This window comes from Cygnus atratus, chromosome 2 (assembly GCF_013377495.2).
Source record: "Cygnus atratus isolate AKBS03 ecotype Queensland, Australia chromosome 2, CAtr_DNAZoo_HiC_assembly, whole genome shotgun sequence".
Lineage (NCBI taxonomy): Eukaryota > Metazoa > Chordata > Aves > Anseriformes > Anatidae > Cygnus > Cygnus atratus.
Genome location: NC_066363.1, coordinates 28,967,864 through 28,993,475, shown reverse-complemented (window position 1 = coordinate 28,993,475; position 25,612 = coordinate 28,967,864). Strand labels below are relative to the sequence as shown.

Genomic DNA, 25,612 nt, shown 5'->3' with positions numbered 1-25,612 from the left:
AAAGATGAATGTAATAAAATCATCCTTCACTCTGATTTTGTTTGAAACATTCTCTTAGGGCAGTGATGTGTATGCATGCCAATATCTTACTGTGGCTATTATACGTTCATAGATTAGCAGAGTATAACACCAGAAAGACTATTCAGTATGACCTCATATATCACAGACTATTAAACATCACTGAGTTAGGTAGCATAAAATATCAGTTGTCTATCTAATCAGGTATTGTGTTTGACAGGGGCAAATAGTTCATACTTCTCATATATCTACAAGATTGATTTACTGAACCTGTAAGGAATAGTTGGATCAAAGGAATTTCTTCTGAACTCTAGGCAAATTCTGGCTGACATGCTTTAAAATTTCATTACTGTTAAAATTCCAGTGCACTTTGACTTCATAGCTGTTAAAGAATAGTTATACTTAAGGCTTTTAAAATTGTTTACTCCTCCTATGCTTATTAGGTTTGTTTTTATTTTTTTTTGTATTTTTCTAGCTTGAAATAATAATGCTTTGTAATTAAAGCAGAGAGCACGGAATTGAGTAATTGTTTTCCTGACAGACTGCCTATTCACCAAAGGATCAGTTTTGGATAAGACAAATATGTTGATAAATTATAACTAATTTCAACTGAAAAGGGAATTAAAAAAAATACATAACTTTGGAACTGGGAAGCCTGAATTCTCAAGCTAAACTTGCAAAACTATTTGGCACCTGCGTGTGAAAGAAAGCCAGGGAAAGGATGTTACCATACTTCCCCTTACACTCGGAAGACCCTCAGTTCAGATTTCTGCCTAGTGTCAGGGATTTGGGATTCAAATCCTATACACAGAAAGACTTGAGGACAGACTTCTCCTTTTCCATAGGTGCATGTGGACTCCTGCCCTGTTTTTTTTGAAGTCAGGTCTCTCAAAGTTGCTTGTGTTGAGTATTTCAGCTTGGTTTGCATAATTAACATGCGCTGGGTGAGGAAGTAGAACTGGAACAAGAGTATGCACCAACAGGGTCTTCTTCTATGGTCTGTACATGTTGACCACATGTGTCTTCAAGAAGTGCAGCTACTTCAAGGAGTGCCTATCTCATTCTTAGGGCAAAGAAATGAATAACACCTTGCTGTCTAGATTACAAGAGGCACGTCAGTCACATCTCTTTTCTCAAACCTTAAGTTTGAGAATGCACGTATACAATTACATGCATTTGTAAAATAGTGATAGCAAAATTATTAATTAAAATGATCCTTAAAGGCTTTAAAAAGTGTTAAGCATTTCAAAATTTGTAAGTTATCAAGACAGTGTCACTGAAAAGACTTACAAAGTACAATCCTTGAATATCCTGCAGCAATGTGTCTTACCCATTATGAGCTCCAAATCAGGCAGAAAAGCAAGCTAAGGCTCTGACAATTCTGTTAAAAGCATTCAAGGAAACTACCATCTTATCTGTGCTATTTTATGAGTAATATGCAAGTCCCTCTTTAAAACTAACCTTTCATTTCCAAATGTGCTTTGTCTAAGTATTCAAAACCAAAAAAATGCTTCAACTCCAACTGTTTTTTATACCTTGAAATGATTACTTAGTTTTGCCAAGGAATTATTTACAGTCATCTGTTCATGTATTATATAAAATATATTTAGTATTGCATACCCTTTTTCATGTATTCTGATAAAAATTATATTTTTCTGTGATATTCATTATTTTTTATGTTTCTGTGAAACATGTCCTCGTTTAGTGAAATGCTCTTAAAGTTTAGCAGCACTGATCTTGTTATCCCTATGTAGATGTTATAAAGGGCAAGTCAAATTGCCAGTTTTCCAGACCATTCTTTTTTTCTGTGCCTATTTTAATTTGAGGGTGCACAAGCAAATGTTATTTTCCTGAAGAGTATGGCACAGTGATTTATACATAAATAGTATGCTTTTAATACTACTATTTAATACTACTGATAGTTGCATCATATTTCAGTAGTATTATTTCCATTTTGTTTGTTTTTTTACAGTTTTCTTAACTATTGGTTTTATCTGAGCAGAACTGGATTCCCATTGAGCTGCAGACATTCACGCCCCAAATTTTTTCTATTGTAAGTCAATGTCGCTCTCACTTTTTCCCCGAATATACATTTTTGTATGGCTGTCAAAACTGAATCCAAGTTGTCATTTTATTCTCTAATACATTAGGAACTTAGGAAATGATGGATATGGCATCCGTTCCTGGGGAAACATTCCCCCCTCCCTTTAATATATGATTTTCCTTGAATACCGCCCCCCCCCCTTTTTTTTTTTCTTCTGAGGTAACACCAGATAGAAGTAGTTAGTTTAACAACATTCTTTTATCCCTTCTAGATTGTCTGTTCCTTAACTCTTGTACTGGTGGAACACGTCTAGTCCCCTTCTCTTGTGGATCAGTTTTCTCCTATGCAAAATAATTTGAGACTGTACTATAGTTCTTCTTCTTATTATTATTTATTTATTTATTTTAATTTACAATACTTCCTAATTATCTTGCTATCTGCTGGTGCTATTTGAAGGGATTTTCATTTCCTGAAGGAAGATGTTTGAATAACTTTTTGAAACTTACCACATAACCATAATTTTGTTTTACCATTTCTTTTTCTATTTTCTTTATTTTTTTTTCAAAATGTAAATAATTTGCTTTGTCGTGCTGCTATGCATATGAAAATATATTTAAAGCAATTCTGATGGACTTGAATTGCACCAGTTTTGAGCCAAAACCAATGCGATTTTAGTATTTTTTTAATTGCATTCACAAGTTGTTAGGTGTTTCTAACCCCCCTTTATTAAATTTACGATTAGCTAGTCTTTTTCATGACTTCTTAGTTAATACGATATTTACTGTTGCTTGGTTGCATTAATATTTTTTTGCCCTGATTCAGAACTTTAAATATCTCAATGAAAATAGAAAATTGAGGATTTGGATTTTGTTCTGTGATTTCATTAGAGCATCCCTTTCCTCATGTTTGCTGCAGAACTAGATGTTTCACAAATCCAGTTTAGGGTATCAATTAGAATGTATTCTAATTGTGACACTTATTCACATTGGAAAACTTCAAATATACATTGTGTCTTATTACACTTATTGTTTGTTGTTTGTTTAATCAGTCCCAGTAATAAGTGCTTAAAACCCCTTCCTTCTTGTTTGTCTGTAGGGCAAGAGGTCAACCTAAAGTTCTGTGGTGGGACAGAAAAGCTGATGTGCTTTCTGATGTGTGCTTGGTGTGAGCACACATTTTTCTTTTCAGAGAAAAGCAATGTATGGTTCATATGCAGGAACTAATAAAAAAACACCTCGTTCAGTTATCTTTCTTACTGTTCTAGTATTTTAGGAAAGACATAAAACATTATTTAGGATTTCCCTGGCTTTCTATCATATGGAGTTAGGAGTCCTATTGTATTCCTGTTCCTAAATATGAACGCTTATGTAAATTCTTAAACCTAGATTCTCTGTATCTAGTAGCACCAGAGCATGGTAGCATCCAGCAGACATGATACATACTCACAATGTTAGATATTTAGTAGCCTATGATCAAGTCTAGTAAGAAAGATTTCTCTTTGCTTGTGCAGGATTAGGAGCCTAAATTAGCTTTGAAGTGCTTGAATGTAAAAAACTGAACACACTATCTGAAATCAGACACAACATAGATAGCATTATCTGAGCTTTTCTTCACAATTATTGACACATGAATGCATTTCAATCTTAACCTGCAACAGCCTTTGTTATCTCAATCTGCACCAGAAATTGCCAGCTGTGCCACCCTCTTTGGTAATTACGTAACATGGATAAATATCCACTGGGACCTAGGACAAGAGCTCCAAAAATATTTTTAATTGATCCATGAATTGGACATAAACAGTGGTCTCTAGGCATGCATAACTAGAACACTTAACCATTTCTTCTGCCTAGAGCCATCCTAACTCCTTACGTTATCTCTTACGGTCTTTTTTTAGGGAACCCCTAAATAAAAATTCTGTAGAATACTCGAAAGACATTAAAGTAGTGTGTTATATAAATTATGATTATTTTACTCTCCTCATAATATGCATTTACATTTGCCATCCATGTATGTTCTGTTCTCTGTATTCTGCTCACTAAAGTTTGCCAAAGTGAGTATTGGGCATATGGAGAGGAGGAAGAAAGAATAGCACTTATTTCATGTAATCAAAGTGATAATATATAACTAATAAGATTTCAGGTTTCCCCTCCCCTCCCCTCCCTATTTTCTTCCATTCCATGAACTTTTGCCCTGTTATATTGTTCCAGGAGGAATACAGTGTCCGAATAGTAGTGCACTACAGGAAACCCGCAGCTGTAACGAGCACTCTTGCACTGTGTATCATTGGCAGACAGGCCCGTGGGGACAGTGCATAGAAGATGCATCTGTGTCTGCTTTCAACTCCTCTGCCAGCTGGAATGGGGAGGCCACCTGTTCTGTGGGGATGCAGACAAGAAAAGTCATCTGTGTGAGAGTCAACGTGGGACAAGTGGGCCCAAAAAAGTAAAGATCTTAAAAAATTATCTTTTCATAATGGGATTATTTTTGGATCTTGCTGACAAATGACTGCATGTGAAGACGATACTCCCACCTCCTCCCAATCTTTGTGTTCTCATAAAGGAACAATTTGTCTTTTAAAAACAAAACTGAAGCTACTGAAGGACTGTGAAGTGCCTTTCACACTTGATTTTTATGGGTGATATTTACAGCGGTGATTGTGCTGCCAAGTCCAGTTGGCTCCTTACCATCTTCAAATTGAGTCAAAGTGAATTTCTTGGGCCATGTGTGTAGTGTGTGTGCAGTGCAGCACCATTTCCGAGATTCCTGTGTTAGCTCCAAATGGGAGTGTGCTGTATGGATTCGTGCAATTCCCCATAAAAATATAGTTTTGGGTCTTAATACAGTACAACCTGTTAAAGTGCACGTTCTCAGAAGCAGACCGAGGAGGTCAAGCATAGTAGAGCTCTGACACAGCATTAGTTTGAAACATTAGTTTGAACACTAGTTTGACAGCCTTTCTTTGTGAGGTTTTTGTTTTGTTTTTCCCCCATATCCATGTTTTCCTAAGAGATCCCTTTTGTCCAATGATTTAAATTCTCAGCCAGGGTTAAATTCTTAACCAGGGTTAAATACGGATTAGCTACTAGTAAAAAAATGCATTTGATAGTATCTCCGTGCAGTTTGTCAGTCTGTAAATATATCCCATTCAGAAGAGATTCAGAGTCGGAAGAGATGAGAGCAGAGGTCTTTTAGAAAGTCCATGAGGCAGCTATTCTCACACTAAATATTTACCATTTCTTGCTTTATTCAACAATAGACTTATTCCTAGTTTATTTTAAATGGAACTATGGCGAACCACACCAGCCTATTCAGTAACCTAAATTGTTCTATGTCTACATTGAGTTGTGTTCCATTCAGTCACAATACTACTATATCTTTTATTTGCTATTCATTTTACTTAAAAAAAAAAAAAAAAAAAAAAAAAAAACACTAATGATTTATCTTCCTTTTAAAATCTGGTAATGCCTCTGCCTTTGATCTGACCTTAAATTTTTGGGAGTATGACTATTTTATTGTGTCATAAATGAATCATGTGAAATGAGAAAAAAGTATTGGTTGATCCATCAAATTGTCACATTAAAATTACCGAATCATTTTTAAAGAACTTGACATTTGACATGAAAATGTAAATAGGAGCCTTGTTTTAAACTCCCCTTAATAAAAAGGATTACTGTGGAATGATAGAATCAATATTATTGGCCTTATCTACCTCACAAGTTACAGACTTCAGCTTGTATCTCTTCTGTTTAATTTGACCTTGAGTAAGGAATGCCAAAAAAATCAATACATTGCTTTAAGCCACATATACTAAATACAAACAATATGAAAAGATAGAAATGGTGTTCTAATTGACCTAATTGCCTTGCCCAAGGATCTGAAGAGGAATTGTAATGTACAGTGCTCCTGAAAGATGAAGTTGTTAGTGAAACAGTGAAAGTATATAATTCAGACTTATCTGTATGCTTATAATTTCTGTTGTTCCTTAAGGAAAAAAACATTAGTAAGCCAGTGTTCCACATTGCTCAGAAACATTTTGAATTTTGTCCCTAGAGAAAATTCCTGACAATGTAGTCACTGTATATGATTGGTGGCAGATCATTTTTTAAAGTGTACCTGACACTATATATAATACACCCATGCGTACATAATCTGATTTTATGAATCCCATACAAAATAAAAGGCAAAATTTAACTTAAAAAGATAGACAGGGCTTATGAAGACATTATGAAGATTTTTGTTGCTATAGCTATAATTTTGCATGGTTCTTTGCATTCATATTTTAGGGGAGAAACTTTCTTTAAAGGGTGGAGATATCATTACAAGAGGCCTCATTATAGGCAAAAAGTTGGTGTAGGTTCACAGGAATGGAACATACTTTGGAAAGAGTATGTGAATTGACAGGAAAACTCAGACGGTAAACTAGCAAATGTTATTGCTGAAGAATATTTTCCTGTAAATCTGCAGTTCCAATTTTCTTCTCTTTTCACCAGTTCTTCTTCCCCTGCTGACACAGGTGTAGTTCTCCACTGACAACAGAGGCCACATTTTCTTGGTAACTCATCATTACACTTGTCAGTGCTCCCTCCAGCCTGAATGCCTCATGCTTCCCCAAGCTTCCCTAGCTGATCTAATCCAAATATAAAATTGGTCTCTTATCTCTCTGGTCCAAGATGCCTGGCAGCCAACAAGAGGAAAATCATAGTAATGTTTTTTAATAATGCTCCAAAATGTAGAAGTGATGTTGTTTCATACCTTTTTATGTAATCCTCTGACAGTCCACATTCTGTGCGCTTTTAGGGCAATAGCCATTTTGAAATTATTTTAAAGATTTGCAGTACTTCTGCAAAAGCTATAGCATCTTTTGAAAACATAATGCAGTGTAGAAGGTTGTTTGTTCTTAATAGAAAAACAGAACTGGGAAAGTGACCTGCGTTAATGAGTCCCATATGTGGCAGTCTAATAATCCCTTTTATATACTGATCGAGCCTCTTCTTAAAATAAGCGAGGTCTCCTGTCCCTTCTGACGGTCTTCTGCAGACTTATTGATCTGGTAGTTTCAAACCGTTTCTGGTTTCTGTCATAATCATGGCCAATTTATACCTATATATTCCTGGGTTAGCACCATTATTTAGGCCAGATATGCCTCTTGCCAGAATTTATGCTTCTAGTAACTTTGTGAAGAGGTAGAAATGTATTTTGCTAGACTAAGCTAGATGGCTTTTCTTTACAATAATGTTGAAGCTTTAAAATAACAGTGAAAAGGAAAGAGTCTGGAATGGCAGATGATGAATCATGATTTTTTTTCTTCTTTTAGTTCAATCTCCAGGTGCAGAATGCACCAGTTTTGGCTTGCTTCCACCAGAGATATTTCAATTCTAACAGGTTCTGTTTTTGAGCTCTGTCCTGGTGAGTTCTGGGCAACTAGCACTCCCCTTGTGTACCTGCAGACATTCAGTATCTCTCATGATTCACCACTTCACTGCAGAATGATTGTTTATTTGATAATGCTTCTTTTTCTTTTTTTTTAGATGCCCCGAGAATCTCCGACCAGAAACAGTGAGGCCATGTCTTCTTCCCTGTAGGAAGGACTGTATTGTGACTCCATTCAGTGACTGGACATTGTGTCCTTCTTCATGTCAAGATGGTAATTTTATCCTTTCTGTGCTAGTAGAGAGATTTTAAGAAAAGAAGTATAGTCAGATCAGGAGTCACTTTTGGCAGAATACTTACACACACCTTCTTCTGACAGTGGGAATGTAATAGTTGATACAGCAGCTGCAGGGAAGTAGTGTTTCTGCCCATAGAACAGTGTAGAAAATTTATTTAGTGGCCTCTAAAATCCATTGTAACTTCTAGTTACAGACTCTTGTCTCGAAGGATGTCTTCTATTTTCTGTTTTGCTTATTTTTCTGTATTTTCCATAAGTATCTATTTTTTCCATTTTGCCAGCTTATATGTGGTGTGCCTTGGCAGCCAGGAGGGCCAACCGTATCCTGGGGTGTATCACGCACAGCATTACTAGCTGGTCAAGGGAAGGGGTTGTCCTTGTGCTCTGTGCTGGTGCAGCCTCACCTGGAGTAGTACTGTGTGCAGTTTTGGGCACCGCAGTATAAAAAAGATATAAAACTGTTCGAGAGTGTCCAAAGGAGGGCAACAAAGATGGTAAAGGGTCTAGAGGGGAAGACGTGTACGAGGAGCTGAAGTCACTTGGACTGTGGCCTTGGGAGACCCAGGAGCTGGACACGATGATCTTTGTGGGTCCCTTCCAACTCAGATATTCTATGATTCTATGATATGTCATAAACTGCCTTTTGCATCTTCCACTGATAACTAGTGTTGCAGATGAAATCATACACTTCACTTGTAAGAAAGTAGCAGCAATCTGTTTGTTGATATAATGTAGTGAGTGATTTAACAAAGCTTAATCTTAAATAAGACAGCAACTTAACATGATTTGAGATGGCAGGGTACAGTTGATTATTTTGTTGAATATTGGTTAGTCATTAGAATGGGTTGTGCAGGGAGGCGATAGAGTCACCATCCTTGGGGGTGTTTAAGGAAAGGTTGGACGTGGTGCTTAAGGACATGGTTTAGTGGTGATATTGGTGGTTGGGGGACGGCTGGACCAGATGATCTTGGAGGTCTTTTCCAACCTTAATGATTCTATGATTCTATTTACAGCATAGAGGACAGGGTAAGTCAGACATGTTGGGAAGACTCTCCCATTAAGTCATGAGGTTCAGGGTGGATCCCCTCGTTTCTTAAACTCCTTGAACCTTAGATATAAGAGCCTAGGTGTGTCTGAATCAGCCCCTAGTCCCAGACTTGGTCAATGGTTTATATTGAAAAATTTGAGGGTTATAAGTGCACAATCAATCCAAGATATACTCTTCGCAAAGTTTAGCAAGCCATTAATCACTTACCGAGGATCTGTTGTGGCAAGAAATCTGTCGCAAGGAATAAGGGATCTCTGCAGCAGGCATGAACTTGAGTGGCATCCCTGCTCAAGGGGAGATTCTGTCATGCAACCAGATGCCGTGCAGAAGAGCTCAAAGGGCTCTTGGCCTGCTCACTGCTTATGGGGTAAGATGATGGACTAATAGTTTTACTGTTCTTTTTTTTTTCGGCACATGTTCCATCAGCCCTCAGCTGCTGAGGAAAACGTCTGTCTGTCAGCTTCTTCAGCACCCATCTTGAGCCGATATTGTGATCACTATCTGCCTGAGCAAGGCCTTGGGTGCAGCGGCCAGTGTTCGAACAAGGCAACAGTCAGACTGAAGGCGAGAAGGGGTGGAAGGGGGAGCACACCATCATGACTAGTCACAGGGTAGACATACATCTCTTAGTATAGCACCAAAACAGATATTTCTGCAGTTGTAGAAACAGCATTTGAATTACCAGATTATAAAATGGTCAGATTTTGCCTTTAAAAGTACATACGCTGCTTGTTCATTAGAAAACCTGAGGCTGTGTATCCCAAGATATATATGTATATTTATATAGTTCGGGCAAAACTCTTTCACTTTTGCCTGTGCTAGTTTTTTTCTACCCCAAGGAAAACAGAAGGAAACTTAATAAGCAAAATTAATAAGAATAAGATGTTTTTTAGTTGATGTTAATGGTCTGATTTAAACATGCATTGCAATTTTAATACACTTGGCAAAGCCCTTAAAAACAGTGCAGGTATCGGTTGAATTTTTATGACATTATAATTGTACATGAAGTTGAAGTGATGACTGGCTTAATATTGCCTACATCTTTCTGGCTTATCTCTTTTTCTTTTTTAAGCTTAAGAGGAGGTATGTTTCTAATATCTACCATTACGGACAAAGTCTGTAATACTCCTTGTTCCACAGGGTGCTAATCCCTGTGCGGGATGTGATGATTAATCACAGCTACCATATTATCAGAATGTAAGATATTGTTACATCAAATATATGTACTTCAAATGTCACAGTCACAGTCTATTCTTCGTGCTTTGTAAAGGACACAAACATAAAGTCATTTTCACAGTAATTCATAGTAGAGCTTAGTTCATTCTAACAAATAAAAGAATGCTTAGGAAGATTAAATTTATAACCTTTGAAAAACACCAGATAATTAAGACCATTGAAACTGAATCTATTATATATACTTGTTCATTATTAAATACTGTGTTCTTTTACATCAATATTAATGGTTCTTGCTGAAATGGTTTTGTTGGGGTAGATCATCTTGGACAAAAATGTCCTTTTTTCATTTTTAAGAAAGTTATTGATTTGTTGAACATATTTTCATTAATAATGACCACAAACTAGGATGTATTCTTCTATAAAATAGTGTATTAGTTAACCAGTATGGGCATTTCTTCTCCTCTGTGTGTCAAACAATGTTTTCATACTACTGCACAAACTTTTTTTTTTTTTTTCCATGGGCTTTACCCATTTGTGTCAGCAAGCCAGTCAGCGGCTTTGGGCAGCACGTCTGTCTTGTCCCTTTTGCCAGCCCCTGGCTTCTCCTGGAGCTGATTGACTCAGGAGCAGAGGGTTTTCTCAGTTCTGAAAAAGCAGCCAGGTGGTGGAGAGCCACTGCCGGGATTCTCCTACTGCTTGCTCCTAATTATGATTGCTTGGCTATGGTCCAGTATGCTTCTGTGTTCAGACAAGCTGCAGCTGCTGTTGTAACCCACCAAAGCTGGTATCAACTCAGTCAACCGAATGTCTGCATTACAGCTCTCTGAAAAAAATAATAATAAAGTAAAATAAAATAACACCAAAAACCAAGATTTTTACCTTAAATATTTGTGCGTTAGCTATTCCTATGGAATTAATACAAATTTGTGGGTTTTCCCTTCATATTCTGCCTGAAGCACAGGTATTGGAAGCGGAAATCAAAATTCTTATGGGAACTATTTACTATTTATCATTAATAATGAATGACTGTAATAATTAGAATCTATAAACTGTAAATTCTAGACTGAGAAAATAAAAGTTCACTGTTATATGTAGAATATGTTCTTTTGGAATATTTTGTGGATCTTGGTAGGGTAATGCTTGTGGGAAACAAGGGTATAAGGAGCAGAATTAAAGCCCATCCTGGAGATAACCAAGAGTGTAAATTAAATTTGTTATATTCCTGGCTGTAGAGATTACCAAAAGGCAATTAGATTTTCTGACTGAGACACTTAGTGAATGGAGAAATAACGAAATGTAATAATTTCTCTCTGTTAATTTATGTTTCTAGTTTTGCAAGCCAATGATTAAAGCATATTTATGCTTTGAAACTAATGTGTAGCAGCAGACTGAGATGGTTGTTCTTGTTCCCTTAGGCAGTGTGTTCGCTTCGGCTATATATTCATTTGGACGGCATTATTGTTGCTTTCTGTTTCACTCTGCTTCTAGGTCTTTAGCTGAGATTAAAGTGTTTTATCTATTAGGCTTAATTTTCTGAATATGGACAAAGTGGCATGTCACTATTATAGTGATTGACTCAAATACCTGTTATGTTAAATCTTATTTTTTCTCTAATTACTGTCATCTCTGTATAGTAGCAGGAGAAACAAGTTTTTCTACTCTTTGCAGGAGATGTCGTAGTAAAAAAACAGTCCCGTCACCGAGTCATTATCCAGCTCCCTGCTAATGGTGGTCGTGAGTGCCCAGACACTTTGTTTGAGGAAAAAGAATGTGAAGCTTCTCCCGTCTGCTATAGCTACAGGTAGTGTTTATCAACCAAAGGCAGTTTATGCATGATTTTTCAACCTCTACCTACCTCTAAAGTTTGTTGAATTCCACTTAAGAAAAATAGGATGCATGGCTAAATCAAGGTTTCTGAATAGATATGTACACTCAGTTGGGCCCACAGTGTATCAAGACCAACATGTCAACATTTTCTTTCCTTTGAATTGGGAAATTATGTTTTCTTGTTTGTTTGTTGTTTTTTTTTTTTTAAAAAGTTTCTTTGTCGGAACATTGCAACTAGTAAGAATTGCTTTCCAAGATAAATTTGCCTTGCAATTATTTTGAAATTCTATATGATTAAAGAAAAATCTATTTTAAATTATCTAAACCAGTGAAATGCAGAGTCTATTTAGAAGAGCTCAGTTCTGCTGCCGTGCAGAAACATAGCCTCCATTTTTCCGTTCCCATCAACCCAGAGATGACCCACCCATTGATACATCCCCTAACGTACAGTGTTGACCGATCTTCACCAGAGAAGGCTGACAATTCTAGCAGGTGGGGAACACCACTTTAACTGCTTAAGAAAACTTTTGGGGCAGTTTTGCAACATCTGTCTGAGTGGCATGAGAAAGCTTAGATGTACTTGATAAAATAATAGATATGAGGGTTATTTTTAATGTATAATTTATGTAATTGAATTGGAAGCCAATTTTTTTCCAGTGGATAGAGAAGAAGGCTTGCTAATTTCCATGAAAACACTCTGTTGCAGAGGTACAAATAGAATTTAATTTTATTTTAGCCAAAACAGATTGAGATTAAAGAAATATGTTGCTTTCATCATCTGGTAAGAATTATCATTGCCAATTCATTTGGAGGCAACACTGTACGTAACTGAAAGATATGAAAATATGCAAAACAGCATTGGGAAGCTATCACAGTGAGTACTCCAAGCATGAGAGAAATATAATTTGAAATCTTTTTCTAGTCAATACCAGCGTCAGAGTTATATCCTTTAAAATACTGTCTGCTCCTCATCTGTTTAGAATCTTCAGTATCAAATTCTACCTGAGCTACTACAGGATGATGTGCTAAGTAGAAGTAGCAACTAGAGTTGCTAGTGAGTGGTAAATGAGGTGATTTGATTTTCATGACGTGAACTGATACTGAACACATTTTCTGCATATTTCCTTTGGTATCTTTCTGACCTGTACACATGCTGTGACAGGTGGACTCATGCACTCAGATTTGCTCATGAATTAGTTCATATATTAGCCAGCAGAGGCAGGTTACAATGAAACTTGAGGTAAGTGATTTGATCACTTTATACAAAAGAGCAGAAGATGATCTGAGCAGTGGATTTAGTTTTTTTTTGCCCTCACTCTGCGTAATTCAAAACACTCTGTATTATTTTGGAACTGCGACACTAACTGGACTTCCCTGGATTAGTTACATTTAAAGGCCTAGAATATTGTGCAAAACCAGAATAGAATTTTGTAGAAGTTTCTTAGCAGTTTAAATTACAGATTAAATAATATAGGCAGCACAATATTTCATTTTTTTATCAAAGCTTTTTTCAACTTCTTCTTGACTGTTTTATTTTGATATGATCTGGGCCCATACACTGTATTGGATCTCTTGGTTGGCTCCACATTTCTAAGGTGCTGCCACTCGGCTACTCTAGACCTAAGTGCTCTGGGATCTCCTGAGGCACCGTTGCAGTCATTTAAACTCACTGTCCCAGTGCTTTGCTGTGTCTGTGGTAATTTTTTGCTCCTGATTTCACCTTTTTGGTATATTGTTTGGAAGAAGCAGCTTGGCAAAGGAATTTATTCTTTGTGATTTTATTGCTACAAATTTAGATGAATTGTTTCTACTTGATTATTTCATCCTCGTTTCAGGTGGAAGACCCATAAGTGGCGCAGGTGCCAGCTAGTACCATGGTATGTGCGCCAAGACAGTCCAGGAGCACATGAGACTTGTGGACCTGGGCTACAAGCAAGAGGTTAGAACATGTTGTTTATTCCGCAGATGTCTATGGCTGTACTGGTGTGGAAACTGCCTAAAATTCAGTCATTGTAATTTAGCATTAATTTTACTTAAATTTCTGGGGATCAGCAGAGGAAAATACTGAATGCTAGTATAGTAGAGTGCATCCTAACTGGTATTTGGCAAATGCTTTATTCATATAATATCAACTTTAATTTATTTTTAAGTACTGATACTGCATCAGTGACTAATTCATGGTATTATTTGTTGGGTTTACTTCACCATCCTTACCTGAAGCATGTTTCTGGAAAGTTTTCTCTGAAGAGAATAAATAAATAAATAAATAAATAAAAATTAAAAAAAAAAAGGCGATAGGTCACTTTATAGTCTTCTTTTTGTGGAAAAAAAAATGGAGCAATTTCATCTGTTAAAACATGACGTTTTTCAGGTGGCAAGATTGTGGAGACATCGAATCATAGAATGGCCTGGGTTGGAAGGGACCTCAAAGATCATCTAGTTCCAACCCCCTGCCATGGGCAGGGATACCAACCAATAGATTAGGTTGCTCAGGGCCTCATCTAACCTGGTCTTGAACACCTCCAGAGATGGGGCATCCACAACCTCTCTGGACATGTTTATAAGTATATCTATTAAACCAAATGTAAGACTTTTGTTACCTGTAAGGATTGTTCAAAGAATTAGGATTGGAGAACCCTACAATAATTTTGGGCTGGAGGAAGGCTGTGGAGGTCCTGTTGTCCAACCCTCCACTCATAGCAGGGCTAGTTTTAAACTTAGATCCCACCCAGCCTGGAGAAGGTTGCTCAGGGATGTATCCAGATGAGTTCTCAGCATCTCCAAGGATGGAGATCACACAGCCTCTCTGGGCACTTGCTCTGCTTGTCTGGTCTTGTGCTGAAAATGTTTTCCCTAATACATGTTTTGAAATTTCCCTTGATGCAATTTATGTCTGTGGCCCCTTATTCTTTCACTATATACTTCTGAGAAGACTCTGGCTCTCTCTTCTTTATACCCTTCGATCAGGTATAAAGAAGGTAGCTGTAGAGAGTAATGGGAGCACAAGAGGTGCAGGACTTTGCATTTACACTGCTAAAGTTCATGAGGTTTCTGCCAGCCCATTTCTCCAGGCTGTCAAGGTCCTCTGAATGGCAGCCAGACTTTCCAGGTAGGTACTGACTGCTCCTCTCAAACTAGTGTTGTCCTCAAACTTGCTGAGGGCACTTTCTGTGCAGGTTGTTAAAGATGCTAAACAGAATTGGCCCAGGAATTAACCACTGATGGGTAGCTCTCTTAAACAGCTGCCAGTTTGACTTCAAAACCACCGACCTTCCAAGGCCAGTGACCCAAATGTTTTTCCACTATTTGCATTTAATAGAAAATAATATTAACAGCCACGTACAGCTTTACTGTCACCTGTTTTCACAGAAAATTTTGTAGATTTAATAGAATTGTGTATGTGTGACTGTTTATAGTAAGGAGATGTTTATAGGTGCATTAAATAAACTCAGTATGAAAATAATTACAGTTCCTACTTACTGTGTTACAGTAATTGAATTGCTTTGAACTACTAGTCAACCCTGAATTTCAGGAAGGTCTTTTTCTTCTGCCTTTGCTGAGTGCAAACTTCTCTCTGTTAAAACAATATTGTCTCAGCAGATTGTAGAATTCCTGATCAAGGACACTGCTAACTGCAGAAATGAAATGTTATGGTCATTAATTTCCTTGCAGTATTAAATGAGGTTATGGTATACTTTAAAAAGTCAGAGTAAATCTTAAGCTAGTAACTTCTACCATTTACACAGAAGGTGTTACAGGAGATCAATTTAGGACTTACCACGAAATGAAACCTGAAGGTATTGCCTGCTAATATAAAAGACTTCTGACTGTGGTAATTCTTTCAGAGGTCTATCACTAATGCAATCTATTTCTAGCAGCTCTGAAGGATACATTCATATAACACTGAGAAAATAAGATTTCTGTCTTTGACGGTAGGAGTTCAGTACAAAATGTTATCTTCTATAAATGTGTTGCAGTGCCTCATTCTAATGACTTGGCCTCAAACTTGTTAATAAAGGATAGCCAATTATTGTGCGTGCAAATTGTATTTTATTATTCCATGTCATGAGAGTTTCAGGGTTTTTTATGTGTTGATTGGTTGTGGTTTTTGTCGTTGTTTTTTTAAGCTCCAACTTCAATCATGTGTATTACACATACACTAAGCAATACATGATTTTGGAATTACTGATTGTATGTTTTGATAGTTTTGTATAGGTTTTCTCCTACACAAGGTATTAATTTACTTCCTCTCCCTTCTTACTTTCTAATTTCTGCTATGAAAATAGCCATGTGTGAAATTTTAGTGGTGCACGTTACTCTGGTCCCCATTACAAGAGTTGATTTCGTGCAGGGTGCTCTGTGAGTGGAGGCTGACCTGAATGCAAGCTTCTGGATGATTAGGTTCTGCCTTCAGCAGTATTAGAAAGATTTCATGAGTTTTTGAAGGAAGATTCTTGGAAGAGGTTTTGTCCGTTCTCCCTGCTGATTCTTAGCTACCTCCTGAATACTTAGCTTCTCAAAAATAAAGTTTCTACAGACTGTGGAAAACTTTGCATGATAGTATATTCTTAAAAGTTCTGTACTATACATCATTCATTTAAAGATTATTTTGTGATATAGATACAGAAAAAGACAAAACTACTACTGTGCAAGTCCTTTTAACTACCCCAAAATCAGGAAATGCTAAACAATGAAATATGAAATCTGTTTGGTATAATATTTTGATACTGCATTTATAATGCGATAGTGAATACAGATATTTTGAATTCTATATTTAAGCATTTGTTCCTGATTTCTCTACAAATGTTTACAATTTTATGAACGTATATGTAAACAGCAAAAAAAAAATCAATGGAAAAGGAGTTCGAAATTTCTGGTGCTCATGAATGTAGAAATCACACATTCATCTGTTTCTATTAACTTACTTTTGAAGATGAAGTGAAACAAAATTCTTGTAGAAGTCAGTCCTTTGGTTTCCAGTGGATTGTCATTTCATTTTTTGTTGATACTCAATAGAGCAGTAATTTCATTCTTGTATGTGACAATAGTTCTGTTCTTTTTCAGTCTGAGATGTTGCCAATGCTATTAGTTTATCCCGTTTCTGATGTGATTGCCTACACAAGAACACTATAACAGACAGTAACAGCAAATGTGTTAAATAAGAAAGAGTAGGAAGGTATACCAGGGAATAGGCACATCTGACTATACACTCATTTGCAGTTTATTTTCAACAAAATAGTCTGTACTGTTCATATGTTAGCTAGAAAGATAGTTACATCTGAAGGAAAAACTAGAAGTTAGAAATCATTTAAAATTACTGGTTAGATGACTGATCTTAAGAATGTCTGAATAAAGACAGAGCATGTGCATGCCTTGCTTTATACAACAGCTTTACTATTCACATTTCCATTCTTCAGCTTTTTTTGCCACATTGGTCTTGCTCAACAGAAGAGAAACTTGGGTGAATCATAAAATTTAGAATTGTGATTCATTGTTAAAGACAGCTCTGTTTCTAGCTGCCTTGTGTAATGGCGGTTTTGTTACAAATCATGTCAGTTTAAATGAACATGTCAGAAAATTAGAACTTGGGTCAATGCAGAGGAAAGAGAAGGAAGAGGTTTGGTGGTTTTGCTTTTTGTTATATGAACAGATTTTATTTAGAATTTTTTTTAAGAAAAAAGTTTGTTAATTATTCATTCAAATGATGGGAAACTATTTGTAGCTAAACCCAAGCATTGTAACATTGCATTTAATACTTGAGAAGCAAATTCATTGTTGTAGTCATTAACTTATTTGAACAATGCAGATACTTATGATAATTGTGCTGAGTTTCTATAATGAATGAAAATTTGCAGTCTTATCACTGGTAAAATGCCTTTTAACAGTGGATAAGTAGAGCAAGAATTATTCTGTAATTGCAGTAACTTAAGACTTCTAACTTGCTCTTATTCCAAACCCTCATGAAAGGGTCTTATGAGTGCATCAGCAAGGAGTTTGAAACGTCCGCTTGACCCTATCAGAAAACAACAAGAAGTAGAGAGAGAAACCGTGTTTTACTGCAACAGCATTTATGGTTGTGTTTATTATTGTAAACTGTTATTCAGTTAACAAGCGTAAATTGACCAGATGTCTTGATGAGTCACCTGCAACCCGGGAGGGAGAAACATGGTATGTTGGCAAATACAAAATACAGAATCTGGAACAAGAGAGCAAATGCTTGATAAAACCGAGCTTCTAGTATTTGATGGTGATGTGGGCTATAAAACTCACTGTGGACCAGGAGAGGAACCTGCTCCAGCTAGTGTGCTAAGAGAGACTGCTTTGTAATTCTTACTGCCAACATTTATTTAGCACATAGATAACTTCAAAGCAGAGGTCTGCTCAGTGAGATAGATTAATGTATAGTTTGAAATTGTGAACAGCTTCAGCTCAAGCAGTTATACATGATGTTATGTTCACATCTTAAACATCTATGTCAGTAACCCTCAGCTCCAGTAAAGTCTGAAGGAGCTTAGAAATCCAGTTCAAATCCCTTTTGAATTGTACAGGAAAGTCCAGGAAACTTGCTTTCTAAAAGAGGTTGTCTTGCCAGTAGCCTCTGCGGATTTAAGTAGGGTTTGTCGGATCACATCCCAGTGCTAGTGAAGAGGACGTATAGCAGATAAAAAGCTAGAGTGCCCAAACTGCAATAGCCTAATCACATCATGATGTATATGGATGGATGCACAGGGAAGGGCTACCCCAGTGACTGAAAAGAGATTTGCAAAAGGATGTGCAGCCTGCAGTCCTTGCCACCATAAATCTTCCTCAGAGTTTTGTAAGAGGAATGGGATGAATATTGTGAAATCTGTCAGCAGATTCTATAACAGCAAGAGGAAGGTTATTTATAAAATTTAAGCAGAAGCTTATGTAACCTTGCTGTCAGACAAAATATCTCTGAATAGCTGTACTTGCTGTCACTGGGAATTGGCCATTATTAAAGGTCTGATCCTGAGGTCTCACCATGCTTCGTTCACAGGATGTGTCTGGAGTTATTTGAAAGACTGTGAAGCAGGGGAATTGGAGGAAGCTTCCTAGGATTGCCGTGAGCACACAAGGTGCCTTGCAGGCTTGTTTTAGCTGTGAGGAGGCTCAGAGGTAGAGCTGGTGGTCAGAAGCACTTTCCTCTCATTGCAGCTAAGTAGGGACTGTAGCCTACCTCTCTAGACATTGCTTACCTAGAGGGGGGATTTGCTTTTGTTACACTTGCATGCCCTCATCAAAAGCACAATAAAGGAGACAAAATGACAAAGGACTGCTGCTCCTTGATGGAGCTATAAACTACCATTTTAACACCATCGAGATTTAACAGATGAGAGTTCCCTTTTCTCTGGTTCGTATGACTAAAAATTCACTGCAGATGACAACAGGCAGCTTCAGGTTTTTTACTGAAAAATTTGGACAGTAGTGCTCCAAAGCATTATTTACATGATTTATTTATTTATTTATTTTTATTGCTAAAGCAAGAGCCAAAATCTTCAGACAACTCTTTTCAGCAGTAACACGTTGTTACTCTTTTTGTCACATAGAGAACTCTTAGGCTTACGTTATCCCATTATTGGCACGTGCTCCTGCTTAACATACTTCATGATAGAATTATTTCATCATGCAGTGTCTAGTCAGAAAAAGCTGGTAAATGTTGATGAAGTTATACCCTAGGCAATACTGATAGTAAGTGTAAGAAAAATAAATGTGTGCTGGAATAATTTTTGCTTTTCTAGAAATGAAGCAATGATTTCACAATTGAAATATTTAACAAATGAAAAAATAGCACAAATGTGTTGTAAAACAAAGGACATTAGGGCACTTTCATTCACAAAGTACTGCTATTTTTAGGTGTCTGTGGGGTAACCGAATCTTGCATCTCAGTGGAATCTCGGTGAAGTACATTAATGATGGGAACAGTGTTGGCAAGATCTTTATATAAACTTGTGCATAACAAGACTTGTTAAAATACAGTCTTAGTGTTTCATTATGCCACCAACAAATGTATTAGCCTGTGACTTAGTGGAAACAATGCTATCAGATAAAATTTTAATTACATCAAAGTCCCATGTCTAGAAAATTTAGACTGCTGTTTATTTCACACCTTTCTTCTGGGAGATAATAATTGTTAAATACCAAAACAATTTCCTAAGTGAATAATTTTCTTGTTAAATTTGATTTTTCTGTTAGCCATACTCCTGTTTTATGTTTTCACTTAACAATTACTTGTGCTTAATTCAGTAATAGAAGAACTGCACTCTTTCCATTTACTGCTAATGTCTGTAATAAATGTGACATGGTTGTATAGGCAAAATAATTAGTCTGGCACTGCATGGCTTTATAGTAGTTGAAGGCATTGCTTTGTATACTAAGTTAACCATTGATCTCAGTGACATTTACTGAATATAATTACAGAATTGCATTTGATCAAAGATGCAGGGGCTGAATTTGCCCATATTAGGCTGTGTGTGAAAAATGTACTCTTAACGTCTCCATTAAAAGTAAGGGCATTGCTGATGTCAGGCAAGACATTTAGCCAAAATAATGTGTTAATGTTATGTATGCATTGGTCAAAATCTTGACTTTAAGTAATGAAAAAATAGCCACTGTTCTAACAGTCAAAGGAGTATTAACCTTTCAAATGTATACCCTAATCTGTGGAACAACAGTAAAATGGATCCAGGTCCTGTCAAATAGAAATAGTATGAATAATTATGGACAGCCACTCTGAAAATTAAGATTTGGGAATTGATTTGGTATGCCAAGCTGTCTTCTAATTTGTCTTGTTATTAAGGTGAAATATTTTGGTCTCAAGAATGAAGTTTTCCTGCTTTGATTGCTACAGTTCAACTGACAGTTAATCAGGAAAAAAAAAAAAAAAGGTTAAACCCCAGAAGAACTTCTCACCTGGGTCTGCTTGATGTAAATTTGGTGTACTAATATGATTCTGAAAAAAATTATGGCACAGTGAATATCTGTCTTCAGAGTGTTTAATGACCAAGGAAGATAGAATGAATATTGGCTTTAGAAAAACTCAATTTAGCTAGAAAGAATGTTCTTCAATGGACAGTGTTTATGGCCTCTCAAAGGATTAGATGGAGAGGCGGTATCTAGAATGGGTATTAAACTTTTGAGGTTGGTTATTAAAAGTTATTGGGTTAATCAGTGGACAATCTTTTAGCCCTTTGCTAGATACAGTTTCCATTGCTAAAAATGGTGTCCTGTATCTCCCTGAGAATGTAGTGAAGATAATGCACTTAGTTTTGCTGATGAATGCACATGCCAAAGTTGAATTCAAGACAGAGGATTTAGGTTTGACCTCTGGAAATTTCCACTTAGTAGAACTTGTCTGAACTATGTTTTTCCCCTGGGGTATCTTATGTATGTTATTAGCTGGAAAGAGTATCTCGCAAGAATCCCAAACCATAATCCAGGTCTGTATTAGAAGATGCTGGTTTGACTTGTGCTTTTTTGTAATATTTGGATAACTACAGAAATCCTAAAGGAGGTACGGCTCACACACATCATTAAAATTGTTGTTATATGGATTTTAAAATTTAAGATATTTGGTTTTGCTCATTGAATCGTTATATCTGGAAGAAAAAAAAAAAGGAGGGGGAAGGGGGGTTCTTTGTATAACATCCACCAATAATAATAGGATTTGACAGAGTAATTGTATTAGACAATGTACAGCTGGTCGATCGCCCAGTAAGCGCAACTTAATGCAGTACTGAGCCTATTACAAACAGTGCTGGCAGCCCTACACCAAAGGGCAGTCAAGGATCAGGCAAGTTGTTTGCTTAGTAGCTCTAGAAGAACAACCCTCCCCCTTCTTTCACGGTGTTTTACCGCAGACATGTGGAAAAAACAATTCACTTAGGGCCTTTAGGTATGTTTTACTAGGCACATAGGTTTGAAACAGACCATTTGGGTCATCAAGTTCAACTTCCTACAGTCATCATGAAGCAGAAATTTAGAACTATCAGAAGAAAAAAAAGCTTTATCAGGAAAGAAAAAAAGGTTTTTGCACAGGTCACGAAAGACTTCCAGTTGCCTTGAAACAATCATAAAAAAATACATACGTCTCATCAAGTATTCCTCCTTCCTCTGGAAGGAAAAAATCATGTATAGCTCATTTTCTGTTTTATTTTCTGTTTTATTTTGAAACTTTGCATTCAAACATGTTTTTTTCTCCAACAGTTGAACTTGATTATACCATAATAGTTTGGATGGTAAAATTTACATTTTTTTCCAATTCGCATATCAATAAAACAATTATTGTCAGTACAATTGAAGTACTATGTTTAAATTATGGAGCAGTGTGTAATATAAAACATGATATTCTGTCATATGTATAGAGAATGATATATTGTGTTTGGATGTAATGTTGCTGCAACAATTGGTGATCCAAATTACTTTCACAGTCATTATGAGATACTGCATATACTGTGTGCTGTCAGATGCCAAGAAGCATAAATATGATTCTATTGTGTAAACAAACAACTAGAACTTTCCAATCTAGTTACTGCATAATAACTTTTATGGTTTTGGGGGCTAGGAAATAAAATGAGATTTACTGAGGCTTAGGTTAGAATAATAGATAAGCAACCATGTGAAAAAAAATCCACGAAGAACAGTAATAGAACATTGTTAAAGCCTATATTAACAGAACAGCCCTATTTGTAAATCCTTATATTCCAAATACTTCCTTTTGTGCCACCTCTGGTTTTTTAAAGAAAATTATTTTTCTTTTAAGAAGGTTTTGTTCAGGATGTGGCTGTCCTATAAAAATTTGTGCCCCTACATGTTGGTACCCCACCCACAGCAAACATGGTTAGTCGTTCAACTTTTTTACAAGAACAAAACCTTCTGAAGAACATTAAACAGCAATACTGCTGCAAATGGCTAAGCAGTATTTAGAATATATTTCTAAATTTTATGTCTGTCCCTTTTCTAAAATATATGCTATTGATACAATTTTGTATCTTATGCACTACTCAGCTACTTAAAGTGTCATTTCAAGTTTTTAAATGCCTGAGTATTAGCCTGTCTCTGTAGGAAAAATGATAATGTGAAAAGCAGTACAACAGTATGGATAACATGGTGCAATCTTTATAATATTTAGAGTTGTCTATATTTTTTTTTTCCTGGTAAATACTGATAGATAAATAGTAATTTAAAGAAAATCTCAAAACAAGTCAGAAATATCAAATGTATTAATTCAAGATATAACTGATTTAAAATACTAGGCTGTCATATAGCTATTATGGGCTTTCAATGTGAGTTTGTGGTAGTATGTTGTAGACTTACTAAATTAGAGACATCCATGAAAAACTGATGAATTAAACCCCATCCTTTTTTCCTTCTAGCAATTACTTGTCGCAGACAAGATGGAGGACAGGCTGACATCAGTGAGTGCCTTAAATATGCTGGCCCCTTACCATCCTTAACACAGATGTGCCAGATTCCTTGCCAAGATGATTGTCAGTTTACAAACTGGTCAAAGTTTTCTTCCTGCAATGGGGACTGTGGAGGAGTCAGAACAAGAAAACGCACTCTTGTTGGTAAGAGTAACAAGAAAAACAATGCATCTTTTATTAATCGTTGCTACTGTTTTGATTAAAGCCTTAGTTGTTCTGAGGCTCTCTTATGACAAGCAAGCAACATTTGTCATTGGAACAGAAAGCAGACCCATTCTTACTGTCATGCTCTATATAGTTGGTGGAACAACAACAACAAAACAGAGAACTCCTGCTTTATGTATCAAACGCTTGATCATAGTGAAGTGGCTAGAGAGAAGTAAGGATAACAAAGGAAGCTGGTGTTTCTGCTCTATGGTGTATAGATAGTAAAGAGTAAAGCAGACCATTTCTCTTTCTGACAGATAAGTCAGCATTATCTGTAGTTGTAGGGAGGTGGAAAACTTCAAGCGGCATAATAAACCAACAATCTGATTCAGAGTCTGAGGAAATAAAAAAAAATTCTTTACCTGCATTTTGTTGAGCATTCCATTGTCTTTACAGCAAAAGGGCCATACTTGTTTGGTATTTAAACGGTTTTCATAACTTGCTTATTCAACATCCTGATTCTGCATCCTCTGCACAAAGAGGTAAAAGAAGGTTCACAGGATCACAGAATCTCCACAGCCTCTCTGGGTAACCTGTGCCTGTGCTCTGTAAACACTTTGTAAATGGGTTTACTGAGCACCCGCATAGTAAACAAGTGCTTCCTGATGTTTAAACGTAACCTCCTGCTTTCCACTTTGTGCCCGTTGCCTCTTGTCCTGCCAATGGGCACCACTGAAAAGAGCCTGGGTCCGTCCTCTTTGCACCTGCCCTTCAGGTATTTACAAACATTGATAAGATTCCCCCTGAGCCTCCTCTTCTCCAGGATGAACAGTCCCAGCCCTCTCAGCCTCTCCTCATAGCAGAGGTGCTCCAGTCCCTGGATCGTCTTGGTAGCCCTCCGCTGGACTTTTTCCAGCAAGTCCATGGGCGCCTTGTAGTGAGGAGCCCCAAACTGGATTCCAGTCTTCCAGGTGCAGCCCCAGCAATACTGAGTGGAGGAGAAAGATCACCTCTCTTGACCTGCTGGCAGTGCTGCCTAATGCAGCCAATAATACTGTTAGCCTTCTCAGTGGCAAGGGCACACTGCTGACTCATGTTCCACTTAGTGTCCACCAGAACTTCTAGGTCCTTTTCTGCAGAGCTGCTTTCCAGCTGAGGTGGCCTCCAGCACATCCTGGTGCACAGGGTCATTCCTCCACAGGTGCAGGACTTTGCACTTCTCCTGGTTGAACTTCATGAGGTTCCTGTCGGCCCACTTCTCCATCCTGTCAAGGTCCCTCTGGATGGAAGTATGGCCCTCAGGTGTATCAGCCACTCTCCCCATTTTTGTGTCCTCTGCAAACCTACTGAGAGTGCACTCTACTCTATCATCCAGATCATTATGGAAGATGTTAAATAGCCAGCATTGCACCCAAGGGTACACTGCTGGTACTGGCTTCCAACTAGACTGGCCATACAGCCTCTTCTCAATCCACACTCTCTCTGCCCATCTAGTTCATACTTCTTACCTGCAGTTTTGAACGTCAAACTTCTGATTAAGATGGTCCTTCCCTTGTCTGAATGTTTACTCCTTAAAGTTCTTTGTGTTCTTAGTTCTGTTGTCATCATCCAGCAGCTCAGATCACTGCAAGAGGCAATACTCTGCTTAATTGTCTGCCTTATTTTTGACAAAACTGTGAATAATCTTTAGTGTATGAGTTTCTTCTTCTTTATGAGAGTCTTTCTCTGTTTTGTGATGCTCTGTTTCTTTGTGTCCATGACAGGGCTGTCCCTTGAAATTCCTTGAGGTTTTACTTAAAACAGTTTTTCTACTGATGTCCAGCATTTGCCACAAATTTTTCCTTGCTCTATGTTGTGGACACCCTTCCACTTTGAAAAACATTTTCTTCAACTCTTTTTTTTTTTTTTTTAATCTGCTCTTTTATTTCTGCATGAAATGAAGAGGAAAAAAAAAAAGAAAAGCAGGCTGTGCTTTCAAATTTTAACTGAAACCTCAAGAGTGAGACTTGGCCTCTGTCACAGCACTATTTGCCAAGTAGTCTATATTGTCTATGTTAGAGGCAAGGTAGCTAAACGGGGTACCCATTGGCAGTCTCAGAAAGAATATGATAGGATAAAAACCCTATCTTCCATTTCATCCCTGTAGACAGCGAATAATTAATATCTTCAGAAATACTTCAGAAATGTGACTGTCTTATAATTCCAATGAACTTTATGCCAGGCTTGCTTCCACATGTGGG

General features: G+C 37.0%; 2 protein-coding genes across 5 annotated transcripts in view; one reads left to right on the top strand and one right to left on the bottom strand.

The window, feature by feature from the left end:
- Positions 1-25,612, bottom strand: part of TMEM106B (transmembrane protein 106B) — a 1,075,577-nt gene that overhangs the window by 274,340 nt on the left and 775,625 nt on the right. The window lies entirely within an intron of this gene.
- Positions 1-25,612, top strand: part of THSD7A (thrombospondin type 1 domain containing 7A) — a 281,954-nt gene that overhangs the window by 209,814 nt on the left and 46,528 nt on the right. For all 3 annotated transcript variants that reach the window (XM_035545385.2, XM_050709225.1, XM_050709226.1), the window contains 5 exons: positions 4,270-4,504; positions 7,591-7,706; positions 11,623-11,755; positions 13,617-13,720; positions 23,175-23,369. In XM_035545385.2, the coding sequence (XP_035401278.1) occupies positions 4,270-4,504; positions 7,591-7,706; positions 11,623-11,755; positions 13,617-13,720; positions 23,175-23,369 (783 nt within the window). The remainder of the gene's footprint in view (positions 1-4,269; positions 4,505-7,590; positions 7,707-11,622; positions 11,756-13,616; positions 13,721-23,174; positions 23,370-25,612) is intronic.